The 17,396-nt window shown below is 44.8% G+C and overlaps 1 protein-coding gene across 6 annotated transcripts; it reads left to right on the top strand.

Annotated features, from left to right (window-relative positions):
* The first annotated feature begins 1,720 nt into the window (after nt 1–1,720).
* TBC1D13 (TBC1 domain family member 13) lies at nt 1,721–16,226 on the top strand. Of its 6 annotated transcripts, none has more exons than XM_050927119.1 (12): nt 1,721–1,827; nt 3,115–3,188; nt 4,169–4,209; nt 4,747–4,808; nt 5,172–5,271; nt 7,132–7,214; nt 7,387–7,546; nt 9,866–10,076; nt 10,822–10,985; nt 13,102–13,262; nt 13,643–13,700; nt 15,113–16,226. In XM_050927119.1, the coding sequence occupies exons 1-12, from the start codon at nt 1,805–1,807 to the stop codon at nt 15,257–15,259; spliced, it is 1,284 nt and encodes a 427-aa protein (XP_050783076.1). In that variant the 5' UTR covers nt 1,721–1,804; the 3' UTR covers nt 15,260–16,226. The 6 variants fall into 6 exon arrangements, with proteins under 6 accessions (XP_050783076.1, XP_050783080.1, XP_050783081.1 ...); XM_050927123.1 differs by lacking the exon at nt 15,113–16,226 and adding an exon at nt 14,701–14,859; XM_050927120.1 differs by lacking the exon at nt 1,721–1,827 and adding an exon at nt 1,887–2,031.
* The last annotated feature ends 1,170 nt before the right edge of the window (nt 16,227–17,396 follow it).

Raw genomic sequence — 17,396 nt, 5'->3', positions numbered from 1 at the left:
TTTCAAAGCAGTGCGGACTAACTCATGTTCGTTTTCTTAATCTGAGTCAGATACCACCAGCAGAAGGTTGATTTTCTTTTTTGGTGGTTTGGGTTCTGTAGTTTCCCCATCGGAGTATTGCTCTTTTAAGACTTTTAAAAGCATGGTCTACACCTTGTCCTTCTCAGATTTTGGACTGCACTTCAGATTCTTAAACTTTGAGTCCAGTGCTGTAGCTATTTTTAGAAATCTCGCATTTTACCTTCTTTGTGTTTTGTCAAATCTTCCGTGAAAGTATTCTAAAAATGAACATGTGCTGGGTCATCATCTGACTGCTATAACATTAAATATATGCAGAATGCAGGTAAAACAGAGCAGGAGACACAATTCTCCCCCACCAAAGGAGTACAGTTACAAATTTAATTGATGCATTATTTTTTTTAATGAGTGTCATCAGCATGGGAGCACGTCCTCTGGAATGGTGGCCGAAGTATAAAGGGGCATACGAATGTAGCTGAGGCCTGGCCTGACATGAGTAGTTAACACATGTATTTTGTGATGCAGCATAATCAACCTTAAGATACACGTTACTTCCAGCTGTGATGACACTTTGATGCACTTTGTTGCATGACACAATTACATTTTGACACGTTTGCTTCTGAGTGAGGGTTAATGTTTCTGTCAAGCATGACAATACTGAGTCAAAATATTATCCTATAGCACTGTGTCTTATAGACTGATTGTCTCAATATGCCAAATTGGTTCACCCTTAGCACAACAGTGCAGGGGATGGAATAAGAAATATTGGTTAAGGATATAAAGTCTACCCCCCCGGCTTTTATGAGTAGTGCCTCAGATCTTCAACATGCACAGCAAGCAAGACCTTAGCTTTTAAATTAATTGCAAAAAGACTTCTACAGAATAAACTGCCCAGAATGCATTTTCAGATACCTGTAGTTCAGGGGTGGCTCCAGGCCCCAGCACGCCAAGCGCGTGCTTGGGGCGGCAAGCTGCAGGGGGTGCTCTGCTGGCACCATGAGGGCGGCAGGCAGGCGTCCCTCCGTGGCGTGCCTGTGGAGGGTCTGCAGGATCATTGGACCCTCCGCAGGCAAACCGCCGAAGGCAGCCTGCTTGGGGCGGCAAAAACCCTAGAGCCGCCCCTGCTCTAGTTTAATTATATTTTGTTCACAAAGAACAGTGGATTTCTCATTATCATCTTCATTGTGTTCCTTCAGTGAATGTGAACATGAGTTCATCCTGCCACAGCAACACTTCACCATCAACTTCAGCCTCTATAGGACTTGAGAGCAAAATAGGAAATAATCCTTTCCTTAGGAATCTTTCTGGATGAAAAGTGCCATGTAAATAAAATTGTGTACTGAAATCCTCCACTACGGGAAAATAGATATATATGTATGTGTTAAATTTTAGATATACCCGCAGGTGATGTCAGAGGATTCTTTGAGACAAGAAATTAGTGATTTCTGGCTGCTCAAACCAGAGATGACATCACTTTAAGACAGGATCCAAAAAGCTCCTGGATTATTGAAGGAGGAAAACTCTGGGAGAATACAGGCTCATTACAGGCTCTAAGGCAGCATTGTCCAGGCCCGGCAGGTGAGGGCTCGTGCCGCGGGGAGGCGGGGCTAAGCCGGGAAGGGGCGGGGCCAGTCCGGGGCGGGGCCTCTCACCCAGGCCCGCGGCGGCTATTTCCGCAGGGCCCCGCCCCCTCCCATCCTTCCCGCCGCCTGGGGCCGGGTTTCCAGCCGGACCGTTTATTCGGGGCGCGCCGGCCGCCGTGGGGCTGGGGGACCGGGAAGTCACCATGTCGAGTCTGCACAAGAGCAGGTGGGGGCCGGGGCCCGCCTTCCCCCATCCCCGGGTAGGGCCGGGGCCCGAGGAACCCCCGGGGGGCGGGGTCCGGCCCTGAAAGCGGCCCCCCCCGGAGCGAGGGGCCCTTCCGCCGCGCCCCTCCTTTCCATGGACGCTGCTGTCCCCCCCAGCACATCCTCCCAGTCGGAGGGGGCGCCCCATGACTGAGCCCTGGGGCAGGTGTGTTCTGGTCCCGGCACCCTCCTGTGGGGGAGGGGCTGGCCCAGCCAGGAGGAGGGGGAGGCTGCAGTGGGTAAGACACCCCCCCACTCTCTGAGGGGGGGGTGTCTCTGCTTCCGGTTGGCGGCTTTCAGCAGGGTGTGGGCTGAGGAGTGAGACGCTGAGGTGGCTTCTCGGGGGGGGGGCCACTTCAGAAAAATTGGGGTGTGTATGCGTTAAAGTGGTGTCAGCATATAGACCTGTTATGTGTGATTCTGTTCTGCGAAGTCGGGGTGGGTGAAATGGGGCATACTGACCTATGGAAAATTGGGGTGCCCCATAGCAAATGATGCTCCTGCATAGGGCAAAATATCTGAGCCAGAGCACAGCGTCACATCCCATTCGTGATGCATGGCTCTGCATTTAATGGAACTACAGGCTTTCTCCCCTTTGGGTGCAGCTTCACTAATGAAGCATTGTGGAAGTGCTGGCACCAAAAGTTAGGGGTTTTGAGGATTATTCAAAGGTTCCCTAAAGCTGGAGTGTCCCAGCTTTTCAGTATGGTTGTAAGATGGGAAACTTCAGTACCTAGAAAGAGTCTGAGGTAGGCGCTCTTACATGCCTGGCTGTTTGGTTTTGCAATCTGCCTCACTTATTGTACTTGCAACTGAAAAGCAGCTGTGATAAAAAGTCCTTATCAGAACAAAAGCAAAGCATGTTTTTATAACTATTTACAATGTATGTTATGTGGTGTAAATGCCCTTGAAATAGGTAATCTTGAGTCCAAGCCACGGATGAAATTCTCTCAGTGAGAGACATGACGAGCCTAAACTCAAGAGAACTATACAGATTTTTAACAGTAACTGCCTATTCTGAGTGTCTAGGCAAGTCCTCAGTGTATATCCATTATATCTAACTGTAATGGCCAATGGGGACAATGTGCTTGGAGCTTTGATGCCTGGCTGGCAGAGGTATTTGTGCTGTGATCACTGCAGGAAAGCAAGCTACCATATAACTCTGATACCGTCGCCTAATCACCTGACTCATCCTTGAGAGTGTCATCTTTGTATAATTTGTGTGTGTGTGGTCACACTTCTTTTGTAGGATTGCAGAATTTCAGGATGTCCTTGGGGATCCCAAGATTGTCCTGCAGAAGCTCCGTGAACTCTGCTTTAGTGGTAAGTGATTTCTGCAAAACTGTTGCATGTACAGCCACAAAGCTTCTACAGTAGGAATGTCCAATCCAGGCCTATATTGATAGTTTGGTAACAGACTTGGGTGTTGCACCAATTTTGCTGTAATAGAATTGAGCTAGTTGCAGATACTCCATTCAAGATGGAACACTGAGTGATGGGGTCTGTAGTCTCTAGGCCTAGAAGCTGTGCCAAGTATGAAGACAACTGAGGCATACCGTTTGTGGGTTGTATTTTAGCCTCTCTTGGTCTGAAGGTCTATGCCCTGAGGCACTTGATACCACAATCATGAGTGTGGTGTAATACCTAGATGGTGGTTCCTTTAACTTGCTTTCATCCAGAACTGCTATTGTCTTTCCAGTGGATAAAAAGAAATCGAAATCTTAAGCATAAGGTGTCAAACTCCACTAGATGATTAGCTAATGTTGAGTAAGCAAACATCATCCGTGCTGCCACTAAGTTACCAGTGTCATAAATGTTTAACAAAGCAGAGCATGTCACAAACCAAAGACTAACGGATGTGATTAAAAGAGTTACCAACTGTTTGAATGGTTTAGAGGCAATTTTAGCTGTACAATATATGGTCTCTGAAACCTTCAAATGTGGACAAAAATCTCCTCTTACTTCACTCTGTATAAAATATCCACTAATTCCTTCATTCAAGACACCATCTGCATATTTCACCTGAAGCATTCCTTCCTTTGCTCCATGGACCATATCATTTTTCCCCTTATGCTTAGCCTAGTCGTCTTCCCTTGCAAGAGCCAAATATGCAAGTCACTTTTTACTTGCTGTATTAACTTTTTTTTGGTATGCCACAGAGCTTCTCAATATCTGTGTAAAACTCCTTGTCAGCTTGAAAAGTGCTGCCCTCCTGTTTGCTTGGTGGCATCGGCATAAATGCTGCATAATGCAATGAAAGGGCTGGCACTAACTTAATTGACTCTGCCTGATGTATTTCACAGGGATTCCTTTTGATGGTGGGCTGCGCTGCCTCTGCTGGAAGGTGGGTTTTGCTTGGGGCTTTTCTTGTCTTCTGTAAGTTACTCTCTGGATTGTTTGATTCTGCAAAGTTTTGTGCATTTAAAAAACAAAACAGATTGGCTTATCATTACCTAAGAAGCTACTGTGAATCAACAGCTCTTGGTTGCTGAACAATCAGGGAAATTTATTCTAGCTAATCTGAAATGATAGTAACAGACATGCTTGTGTGGGGGGAGATCATTCGGACAGGTTGTCAGGTGGGTCTGTACAGCTTTGCTGCATCTACAGCCCCCGCTATTATATCCAGTGTGGTTAAGATATTGAATTTGCTACTTAAGTGGAAGGAATTTGCTATGACTTTTTGCGAGGTGACGTTAAAATATATCCTCCAGACACTGATGGCTGTAACTTGGTAAAGTACCAGTCATTCTTCAGGAAGATTCCGTCTTCCTCAATGAGCCAGTTCTAATTCCAGTCATCATCCTCATTTATTTCACTGAACTTCTAATTGTTAATACCTTCTGCTTCAAGGAGTAATGTGTATGTTCCTTCTGTCCAGATCCTCTTGAACTACCTCCCCGTGGAGAAAGCCTTATGGAGCACCTTGCTGAAGAAGCAGAGGTGATGATCTCTGTACTCTTCAGCCCCGATACCCTTGTGGGGTAGAAGTCTACAGCTTCTTAGCTGTCATTAGCGTTTGGAAAAAATATTTCTGTTTCTAAGGGATCTTGTAAAATTAGATAATTTTGTGTGGAAAGAAAAATATTATCCCTCCTTCCCCGTTAATTCTACAGACTGCCCTGGTGGTTAATGTGATAACCCTTCACAGTTGAGCTGGACAGTTCTCAGTAGAAAAGGTCAAGTGTTCCCTGTCTGAGCAGGGAGGCACAGAGGGACCTGTCTGGGTTCAGGGCGGATGTCTTTTTCGTTTCATTGTATTTTATCTTCTAGTTTCTAATGTGACTTCCTCCTCTCCTTGTTAAGGGAGCTGTATTCCCAATTCCTGAAGGAAATGATTATTCAGCCTGGGATAGCCAAAGCCAATCTTGGTGTCTCCAGGGAGGATGTGACCTTAGAGGACCATGTAAGTATAGTTTGGTCTTCATGTGGAAGGGAGTTCTTGTAAGTTTCAAACTGATCCTGGGGTGACCTTTGGTGATCCTTCCTGCTGGCTTAATAGAATAAAAATATTTTGAGAACCTAGGAATGGAGTGCTGAGCCCTTATGAGGGTGTCTGGCTCAGTGACTTCCAGACTGAAAAAAGCTGTAAAATACTGTCCTAGGGTAACTTATCCTTTCCTTTTCCCCTTTCCCGCTGCCATCCTCAGTGAGCTGCTTGTCTATGCAATAGACTTCAAATGGGAGTAAAGGATCAATACGATTAAAGGCTCAATGGAGGGAGGTCACAGCATGGAGCTGCTAGCAAAATGAATCTCTCCATTTAACCTGTGAAATCCTCTCCATGGATGGAAGGCTAAATGGGTCAGTCTGAAACCAGAGTATAAGAGAAGCAGCATTGGCTAGTGGTTAGATTATGGGATTGGGAATCAGAAGACTTTTTTATTCCAAGCTCTGCCACTGATTTGCTCTGTGATTCTGGTGGTCATGTCACCTCTCTGTTCCTCAGTTTCCCCTCTGTAAAATTGGGTTAACAGTAATCCCCTTGGAAAAGTGCTTTGAGAGACGCTTATGAAAAGGGTTATTATACTGAAGGATCCATTTTTTTTTTTAAGTGGTCAGAAGAAAGTGCAAAGTAGGGTAGCTGCTCACACACCTCTTCTCCTACGCCAGCTTCTCCTGTTAGTTATCTGTGTCAGTTTGATCTTTGGAAGGGTTCGTACTGCGCCTGGCATAGTGGTTCCCAAACTAGGGGCATGGCTTGTTCAGAGTAAGCCTCTGGCAGGCTTGGTTGGTTTGTTTACCTGCCACAGTGGCTGTTCGCTGTTCTCAGCCAATGGGAGCTGCAGAAAGTGGTGTGGGCCAAGGGATGTGCTAGCTGCCGCTTCCCGCAGCCCCCATTGGCTTGGAGCAGTGAACCTCGACCACTGGGAGCTTTGATTGGACGAACCTGCAGACACTGCAGGTAAACAAACCAGCCCGGCCTGCCAGGGGCTTACCCTGAACAAGCCGTGCCCCTAGTTTGGGAACCACTGGCCTGGCATGTCTGTGACACTCTGAGCTTTAACTTACTTGTTACTGTGACCTTTGAAGTTCTTGTAATATGTTTATTTTTTCCCCATCATTCAGATGCCTTTCAGATGAGTGTTACATTCCATTAGTACAGTTTTGGAAAGTCCTGTATCTGAGCTTGTCTTATGTGTGTGTTGTGATTTCCTATGCTTAGTCTATTCCACACTTCCCTGGTCTTGGGTAAACTTGCATCAACTAAACTTTGCACTAATCCACCCAAGCTGGTAATATTTTGTCAGGCTTCTCGGAGTTCAGATAATCATTACACTGTTATCACTGTGTTAACTATGCAATGCACATATACAGTGACCAGTACTTCTTGTAGCGGTTAATATGGAAAATCTCCCTTGCACTGATTGGGGCTGTAACCAGAATTCCTGTTAACACAGGTTAGTGAAGCCTGATTGCAGCAGCGAATCCACTAAGACAGGTGAGAATGGATTTGGGAGAGTCTGCTCATACAGCTCTGCACTGGTTGAAAGTAACCACATAGTCTTCACTGGCCTACCAGGTGTGTGCTGACTCATTTGAGGTGGGCCAATGCCCATGAAGTGTCAGCTGCCCAGAGAAAGCACCCCCATTTGTCTAGCAAATCAAGACTTTAAACATGGCTCTTGCTGTAAAGGCAATAGCACAGTTTTCCTGATCAGTGTAGACAGAGCCAAGAGGCCTCACCTCAGCTTTCAGCAGTGACAGGCTTGCTTGTGAGTAAAACATGAACTTACCATGTTTTATGTGATGTCGTTTTGTGCAGCCACTCAATCCGAACCCAGACAGCCGGTGGAACACTTACTTCAAGGACAACGAAGTGCTGCTGCAGATAGACAAGGATGTCAGGTGTGTGTAGTTAGCTGTGCTCGCTAGAGAGGAGGAATAACAGTGCAGTTTGCGTACCCACTGCATCAGGAATACAGAATATTTCATATTATCAGGCCCATTCTGTTTCACATGGCACCCCTCTGGTTCTAAAAACTCCTCTTAATTTGATTTCCACTTTTTTCCACCCCAGGAGGCTGTACCCTGATATGGCATTCTTCCAGCGCCCGACCGACTACCCCTGCTTGCTAATCCTGGACCCCCAGAATGAGTTTGAGACTCTCCGCAAGCGGGTGGAACAGACAACACTCAAGTCACAGACAGTGGCACGAAACCGGAGTGGAGTCACAAATGTAAGATCTGGCAAGGAGCTTTCCCTGTGCTTCTGGGATGGGGGATGAGCATGTTTGTGATGTAGGAGGTGGAGGGAGAGGAAGGAAGGTGCATGCACTTCTGTGGCGCGCTTGCTAAGATGGTTGCCAGGCTGGCTTGATACTGTACAGTTATTCCTTACTTCCGCCTCCACATATGGTGTGGGTTCTCGTATTCCTGCAGGAGTTCGTCGCTTCTCCTCTTTCTCCAGAGGGATGGGCTTGACTGGAGAATACTTTTGATAAAGTTGTACAGCTTCAAGTGTCTCTTGCTAAAATCACCCTGGTTTGTGGACAGGGTGCTAACAGTTACAAGTCAAGTTGGTCCTGTCTGTAACTGCAACAAATGTCACAAACTCAACGGTGACCCTAAATGAGTCCCCCATATCCTCTCACAAGGAAGAGTTGACTTGTATACCAAACAGTTCCAGGCAAGGAAGGGTGTTGCTGAGACATGGAGAACTTGAACTGCTCTCTACGTGGAAAGGAATTCTCCTTTCTCTGTGTGTTGAGCTCTTGAAACTTCCTGCTCACCCAACAGGTTTTATTTCTTTTTATTGATTACATTGGTTCTTCTGTGCTGTGCTGTTCAGCATGTTTGACAGCACAAAGGGAATTGAAGGTTGATGCGCTGCTTTCTCTTGAATTGTTTTTTGTTTTGGCTTCTGTTGGAACAGAATCTTTTTTGTTGAGTTCACTGAGCTCCAGGGATAGTGTTCATAGATCTTATTGCCCCGATTTATGTGTTCCCCTGGATAGGTTCTAAGGGGCCAGAGGGTTTAATAACAGAGGACAAATTGATCTAGTCTCCCAGAGCCTGAGATGTATCAAGCTGATATGATTCATATACTTGAGACAGCTTTGTAGTCAGCTGCCATGTATCTCCCTTATTCTCTTCTGAGTGCAAACATCACTCATAAGAACATAAGACCTGACAGATTGGGTCAGACCATAGTCCATCTTGCCCGATATCCTATTTCTGACAGTGGCCCATACCAGAGGTTCAGAGGGATTGTACAGAACAGGGCAATTATAGAGTGATCCACTCCTGTCTTCTACTCTTGGCTTCTAGTTGTCAGAGGTTTTGGGGTCACCCTGAGCATGGGGTTGCATCCCTGACCATCTTGGCTAACATCCACTGATGGACTTATCCTCCCTGAACTTGTCCAGTTCTTTTCTGAACCCATTTATGCTTTTGGCCAGGACAACATCCCAGGTTAGTTGTGTGGAAAAGTCTTACTACTTGTTTTTATTAAATCTACTGCCTGTTCATTTAATTTGATGACCCCTGGTCTTTGCATTGTGGGGAAGGGTAAATAACACTTTGCTATTCATTTTTTCCATACTATTTGTGATTTGTATAGACCTCGATCATCTCCATTTATAGCTTTTTTTTTTTTTTAAAGCTGAACAGCTCTAATGTTTTTAGTCTGCCCTTGTACCTTGTATGGAACTCAATTTATAACCTTGATCATCTTTGTTGCCCTTTGTACCTTTTGCAATACCACTATATCCTTTTTGAGATGGGCAAACAGAGCTGGAGACAGTATTCAAGGTATGGCACACAATGGATTTATAGTATCATTATGATATTTTCTGTCTATCTTTCTATTCTTTTCCTAATAGTTCCTAAAATATTGTTAGCCTTTTTGACCACTGCTCTATGTTGAGGGGAAGTTTTCAGAGAACTAATCGCAGTAACTCCCAAGATCTTTCTTGGGTGGACACAACTAATTTAGAATCGATCAGTGTGCGTGTGTGTGGAGTTATTTTTTCCAAATATGCATTACTTTGCATTTACTAACATTGAATTTCATCTGCCATTTTGTTGCCCCATCACCCAGGCTCATACCTGCCTAGTGCTGCTTTCCCTACATAGATGCTGCACTTCCCGTTCTAGAACAGATACAATAGCACTAGTGACTGATGAATACCTTGCTAATGTGACAGATCACTTCTCTTCCTGCCTCTCTAATGTAGCAGGTCCTCTCTTACGTGGACACTGAGCTTGTGTTTTTCATTCAAGGTAGCTGTCCACCGCTGAATTAGCTTATTCGTTCTTGGAAAAGACTTGCCAGCCTGGCTTCTATTGTATTTTATGGCAGTAAGTCTTACAACTGACTGGGTCACCATCTGGATTTAAGGATTAATTACTGCCTGGAAAGGGCATTTGCTGTTGGTTACTGGTTATCTTGTGGAGCTGAGTGGCTGAAGTTAAATGCCTGCTCCATGGAAAACTTATTGCCTATACAAATTGGGTGCCCAGAATAATTTTTCTTACATGTTTACCTTACCCTTCAGGTGAGTTCCCCTCTTAAAACATCTGCTCCGAATTCATTGAGTGAGTATGAAGTTCTGCCTAATGGCTGCGAAGCTCACTGGGAAGTGGTAGAACGAATCCTGTTCATCTACGCCAAGCTGAATCCTGGGATCGCATATGTCCAGGGGATGAATGAAATAGTGGGGCCTCTTTATTATACCTTTGCTACAGATCCCAACGGTGACTGGAAAGGTAAGTAGTTAGAGTGCTTGAGTGACTTACACCATTCTGGCAGCAGTTGTTGCAGGGAATGGTTATCAGAGCAGCTGAGGAGGAGACTGGCAGGCTCTCCCCATACCAGGTCTCTAATGAAAGGGGGTGGTTCTCAGAGAGTGCTTGAAAAGAGCCTCCTGGGAAGTACGGGAATCCTCTCTGATGCACTTCTGTGACAGCTTGGGAGATCTGGCTACTGAAAACTTATGAATTCTGGTTTTATGAACTCTGTTGTTATGCTCCATGTACATCGGATCAGCCATTTCCCAATGGGGACTGTCAGGTGCTTCACACCCCTACCTAGAGAGCTGTTAAAGGAACATGCAGACTCATTAATGTTTACTATAGCCTTACAATGAGTTGGCTATAGGGATTGACTGAACTGCAAGAAACCAGTTTTTCCAGTGGGTAGTAATCTTGCAACAGGTCACCTGACATGGAGGGGCTGATCAGGAAGGTCACATGACAAAATAGTGGCAGGCTTGTGGGAGCCAATGCTAGCTTTCAGGAGGTAGGCAATTGGACTTCAGGGTCCATGCTGCTAAGAAAGATGTTAGACATGGGGTCTGTAATGGAGTGTGTGCCTGCTCAGTTCTAGCAAGCCAAGAACTTGTGAGACCCAGTATCACAGTCTGGTCAGTTAGTGTCTACCAGGGGAAGCTTATCAAGTTGTAACAGCTTCCTTCCACATTTCGGTTACACTGCTCCTGTGTGTCTCCTTCAGAACATGCAGAAGCAGATACATTTTTCTGCTTCACCAACCTAATGGCCGAGATCCGGGATAACTTCATTAAGAGCCTGGATGATTCTCAGTGTGGCATCACCTACAAGATGGAGAAGGTTTACTCCACCCTGAAGGAGAAGGATGTGGAGCTGTACTTGAAACTGGTGAGGAGTCAGACATTATCTTGCCCTCTCCCCCCCCCGCCCGCCCGCCCGCCCGCCCCGGAAAGAGGAATAAGATGGGTGATGGATCTTTGTCCTATTTCCAGCCAGAACTTGTTGTCTGTCTTAATTTGTGACAGTGGCCAGGTAGTACAGTGATGGCTGTTTAGAAGTGGTTTGATACAACTAAAGAGCTTTTATTCTCAGGGATAGGCTGTCTTGAGAGTGATGCAGGGTTGAGTATAGATAGATCATAGAATATTAGGGTTGGAAGGGACCTCAGGAGGTCATCTAGTTCAACTCCCTGCTCAAGGCAGGACCAATCCCCAGATTTTTACCCCAGTTCCCCAAATGGCGCCCTCAAGGATTGAACTCACAACCCTGGGTTTAGTAGGCCAATTCTCAAACCACTGAGCTATCCCTCCCCCCAGAGACAGACTGCTCTTGCCACATTGAGCATCTAGCCCAGGTTATATTGATGTAGCAAATACTTTGTCCTCTTTTTAAGGTGGAAATCTGTAACTTATTTACTCTAAAGCTACTAACTGTGGCAGAAAGAGGTGGTTTGCCCAGTGTCTCTGGCCACCTGGGTCAATGGCTTAGCAGGGAGTGGTGAAACTCAAGATCTCCTGAGTCTCTGGACTCTGCTTTTGTTATTAGGCCAAACACACATGCTCTTGCAAAGTTCCTTTACAACCTGTAGTTAGTTTTTTTTTCTCAGGGGGAACAATTCCTGTACTTTCCTTCCATTGCCATAATATGTCCCAATAGCATTCACTTTATAAATTACAGTGAAAAATTATGGCAGCTCAATGATAAATCAAAACTTGGTAATAGTAATGCCATCCTGTATATGTAATAATGTTACCTTCCTGTAGCTCCCTTCCTTAGATGATCTCAAAACACTCTGCAAACTCCTCCTAACACTCCTGTGAGGTGGATAGAGACAGCTGCAGGTCTTATGAAATGCAGCAGTTGTCTAACAGTACAGCAATGCAACACAAGTTTAGGATGGAAAGTGTAGAATATTGTTTCTAAATGAAACTCTAGGGAGAACTTATGGGAAGCAGAATGTAGTTACGAGAGTTGGAATCTGGTGAGTATTAGGCTTTTGTGTGTGTGTGTGTGTGTGTGTGTGTGTGTGTGTGTGTGTGTGTGTGTGTGTAAAAAAATGAGATCTTAATATGACTTCAAGTGGTTGTACTCTTGTCTTCTGTCAGCGCATTGTCACTCTCCACCATGCTGGTTCAGGGGGGAAGAGTGTCACCTACTTAGTCACTAGCAGCACTTCCTGCAGGCCCCCAATAGATGTTCTGTAGAAGTCTCTCATCTGTACAGCCCTGCAAATCTGCAGATATCTGCTTTATATCCGCAGACCATGTTTGCAGATTGCAGATGGATGCGGATCCAAATTTTGTATCCACGCAAGGCCCTACCCATCTGAATGCTGAACTGACTTATCTTGCTTACTTTGTGAAATATGTGGACCACAGTAGAAAGTAGCTAAAAGCTTTGAGTTTCAGCCTATTGGCTGCCAGTATAAACTGTGCCTGGAAAACTCTGGTCTGTGTGATTTTTTTTTTTCTATTTTTTTTTGTTATGCTAACTTTCCAATAACTAGGGGATTTTTAGAGTCATTGAAAGGAGAGGAAGTACTTTCATAAATTGCAATTCTAGCATTTAAGCTAATTCAGTTCCATTTCTCCTTTTTTTAAAAAAAAAAAGCCCCACACACCTCATTTCCCCTAAAGGTTTAGATCAGAAGTAACAGTTCCTGCGTTCCATGAACCTGGGCATGATTTCTACTATCTGAGCCATAGACACTGAAGATAGACATGTGTATGGAGAGCTGTCCTTCAGAGCACTGTAATTTGGAGGGGGCGTTGTGGAGAGGCTTTGAAAGGAGACCTGGCATAGTATCTCACAGCATGAGGCTAACAAGACTTTGAAACAGAGAGGTGTAACTGTAAAGAACAGGCAGATTTCTCCATATTGCACTGCAGGACACTAGCTTATAACCAGGTTACTAAGAGGACACCAAGGAGGCAGTGAACATCTGTCTTTCTTTTCCAGTTCACTACAAGCAATTAATTACTGATTCTGTTTGTCTATCCAAAAGCAAGAGCAGAACATCAAGCCCCAGTTCTTTGCCTTCCGTTGGCTGACACTGCTGCTGTCCCAAGAGTTCCTGTTGCCAGACGTTATCCGTATCTGGGACTCTCTCTTTGCCGATGACAACCGCTTTGATTTTCTACTGCTTGTCTGTTGCGCCATGTTGACGTGAGTGCAGTGACAGCTGACACCGAGGATGTTGACTCTACTGTGCTCTCCCCTGCCCCACAATTCACAGCTTGTCTCCTAAATATCAGTGTCCCCCATGCTGGGTAATGTAAATATAGGCTGTGTGCTCCTCCACCCCATTCTCTGCTTGAATCCATAGATATAGGGGCCTCTTTTGCATGCTAGAGACATGCGGAGGGGGCTCTGGTGAAAGGATGTAGCCATTCTTTCCATAATGGCAAAAGAAACAGGGCTCTTAAGGAAGGATAGGAGGCATGTGGTGAGCTGTACACACCTTAGTGGCTGACTGTTTTGGGATGTTTTTGGACAAGGTACTGAAGAGGCAAAAAGTACTTGGATTAACGTAATCTCTCTTTCAGACTAATCCGAGATCAATTACTGGAAGGGGACTTCACTCTGAACATGAGGCTGCTACAGGTAAGTACTAAAATACATCAGGAACGGGGAGGAGGTGGAAGAACTCTTTTTAAACAGGAGATTTTCCTCTTGTACAATATTTGAATATGATAGAGGCAGCCCTTCTGCAATATAGTTACCAACCCTCTGCTGATCATAATGAAACCATTTGTTTTGAAAAATCTAAACACTTAGCAAACTTCATGGTGTGGTATAAGATCAAGCATTAACTTCTACTGCATGCTCCCTTTAATTGGAAAATCCGGTGAAGCCACTCCTGGCCAATAACTCTTAATAACAAACTTCTGTTTACTTGCTGTGCCTTTTGGGGGTTTAGGCTTCTAGGAATCCATCTGATGTTGCTTCTGACTGTTTGATCCTCTAACAGTAGCCTTTGCCTCCATAGCTGATTTGCAGAAAGTGGCTGTATGGCTACCTGTTCCTGGCTGTTAATTTGCTCTTTCAACTCCAGTTATAAATGCTGGACATCTTGCCACTAGCAGTAGGCTCAGTCCTTGCCCCAGAATAGAGGATTTCTTCTCCTAACTCCTTGGTCAGTCTAGTAACATGCTGGTTCCATCTGCTGCTCAGAGAGCAGCATTACTTTTAAAATGTCTCTTAATTAGGAGTCCCTCAAAAGAGGATGAAAGACCGTGTGTTGGAGGGGTCCTGATTAAGAGAATTCTAATGTATTGCTTACAATAAAATATTTTGGATCCTTGCATTCTTAATACAGACTTCCATAATGGAGCTAGTCATTGCATAAAGCCAACTTAACCCCACATTCAGGACTCCCAAAATAATCTAATGTCCTGTAGGCTGTACAAGACTGCTCAGTTACAAAACATAGAAGGAAATTGTTTACTCCAAGTGACTTTAACTATGGAGGTAACATCTAATTTATAAACACCAGGGCATTCATTGGGCTGGCCAATGACATTGCAGAGAGTCTCTGCCCTGTTAAATGGGAGAATAGTGCAATGAAGATTTAAGAAAATATATCAATTCCTTTTTAATGCAGGATTATCCCATCTCCGATGTACACCTGATTCTGAAGAAAGCGAAGGAGCTTCAGGACTCCAAATAGTCCATAGGCCTGGCAGTGTGTATGAGAGAGACTGTGCAGTAGTGTATCCTAGGAGACTCCTTCCTGTATGTGGTACATCGTCAGAGCTCCTACAGTCTCTGCTGGGCATTTGGTTTTGTGTTCCAGTAATTGGCCTTCTTGAAGACTTCCTTCTACTCTATTAGGTCAAGGACTGCTTGTTTCCCCAGCTAGTCAGGTCTTGCACTCCAGGTTTTCCTAATCTGAAACAACTCCAGACTGCCTGAGCAGTGCTTTGTATTTTTTTTAATGACTGGGTTTGGGAAGATGGAAATTGTTTATCTACATATCTCTCAAAGTCTCATGAAGTGAACTTTTGTGATCATAGCATTATGGAAGCATGTGCTCATGCACAAGAACTTCTGCGTTTGGGGAAGGGACGTGCTGGGACCAGTGGGATTTTGGTGAGTATAGCGAGAACGTCTCCATGAAAATACAACATGTCACTTTGATGTCATGCATCCTGCTGGTTTGAGTAGCTGCTGGATTTTGTTCCTTTGTCTGCATCTTACCATCTCTTTTGAGTGCACAAAAAAAGGTCCATTTTCCTTCTGGTGAGTGGCAGGTGAGGATTCAAACCAGCAGAGTCTCTTCCATGGGAAAGAGACTTTAAAAAGCTGGCATGGGAGAATACTGTTGCCATTGGCTGTCTTGTGCAGTGTGATTATTTGCTCTCTGGTAGAGTCTGCCCCAGGATTGCCTTATCAAGGAATTGTCTCCTTGGTGCTGACTTTACTTGGAAGTTGGAACTAGATATGTTTTTTTAATCAGTGTAGTTCAAATAAGTCAAAGCAGCCTTATGTTACTCACAGCCTTAGAGCAGGGTCCCTGCTGCTGCTAAGACTGCACGTCTTGAGCTGTGTTCAGTGCTGCTGCTATGGCCCATGCTTTACCCTCATTCAAAGGCAGGATATCTAACTTCAAGCAGGCTCATGAAGTACAAAGGGAGAGGCCTCCAGTCCTGTTCTGCAATCATGGGTGTCTTCATAGGAGACTCATTAATGAGGATAATGATGGTTTCGCCCTTACACTGAGTTTTTGTATAATATTACCCAGAACACTCCAAGCCTTCTGTCCAAACCTGGATAAGCTCTAGTCATGTAATCTTCATGTTATCCTGTGTACTCTTTGCTGGGAAGTGACTCAAACTCACAGATCAGTTTAACATCAAGCCAATCTCTGGATGTGATCTACTGGAGCAATTCAGTGAGAATACCTGGTCCCTTGCGAGAGTCCCGTTCCCTATGGGCAGTTCCTAAAGAAGGGAGAGCCATTTGCTGTGGGGATGGTAATACAGAAGGGGATATTTATTAATGTACTCCATTCAGATACAAAGGATCTGGCCAGGTCTGCATAGATTGAGATTAGTATAGGGTAACCTGTAGCCTGCAAGTGGCGCTGGAATGATTGAAACTCCTGACCCATAGTTCGAGTCAAGGTGATGGCTACTCCAGCTGCTGCACGAGCTCCCAAGCACATGATAACTTGAAGGGCTTTACTCTCCCCGTTAGTGAAGTGCTGGATTGCCTCTGCATAGCTGTCAATGTGGGGACTGTTCTGTACAATCTTAAGGGTTTTGTATTACTTCTCTTTTATTAGAGGTCAATTTTTATGCTTTCTCAGAGGTCTGCTCACCCTGCTGATGAGACCTGGTAGCAGACTAGCCATAGTCTGTTGGGGCTGTTAGCGACTCTGATAGTGCCTGACATTTTTACTCTCGTGCTCCTGTGCTGCTTCAGAGTAGCAGTTTCTGTGAACCAGAATAAATGCGCCAGTAATAAGGATGCAGCAGAGTCTTTCTGCTTGGAGGTGGAATTTTAAACAAAGTGGTTGATGGCCTCCCTTTTTACTGAAATCCTTTCTATGAGGTACACCCTTTCCCTTAAGAAATGGGGCGGTTGAGAGAATACCATAGCTCTGAGTTTACAGGCAACTATGGCTGCTCCTCACGCCTTTTAATCACTCTCTCTCTGTTGGGCAGCAGCTGTTCCAAGAGAACATGTGATCCATCTACTGAGCTCCCTTGTGCTAGGGAGGCCAGTACTAACTAGCCTTTTGTAATTGTAAAGGCTATTGCTGCACACAGGCATCAAACTGGATGATCAGGCGCTTTGGCAAAACTCCCTCTGGAATCATTGAGGCTTGCCTGAATAAGGACTAGGATTGAACCCTAAAAGTGGAAAACTCATCCAAAATGCTCTGGCTTCAGAACTGCACAAGATGTCCTCCATTAAAAGTCCACCTCCTCTCCCCAATCATTTATTGATCTCAAGCTTACACATGGTCTTTTGAAATGTTTCATGGTACCTGGGCTGTGTGGCTCACACTTGCCGTAAAAGGAATCCACCCCATCCTCCACTCTCTCTCTCTCTCTCTCTCTCTCTCTCTCTCTCTCTCATGGGCATGTCAATATGGTAATAGTCATGGAATGTAACTTGTTTCTTTAGTAGTAGGTGAATAATGGTGGTAGTCAGAAGAGCAAAATCTTTACTACGCTCTGAAATGCTATGTAGGTTTCTTTACAATACATTCATTTGCGATATCATAAATTAGGTCTAAAAGTTAAACTTGTGGGTGGATTATTTTTCAGTGTAGAACTAATGAGTTAAATA

Source organism: Gopherus flavomarginatus, chromosome 17 (assembly GCF_025201925.1).
Source record: "Gopherus flavomarginatus isolate rGopFla2 chromosome 17, rGopFla2.mat.asm, whole genome shotgun sequence".
In the NCBI taxonomy this organism is placed as follows: Eukaryota; Metazoa; Chordata; order Testudines; family Testudinidae; genus Gopherus; species Gopherus flavomarginatus.
This window is presented reverse-complemented; position numbering and strand designations above follow the sequence as displayed.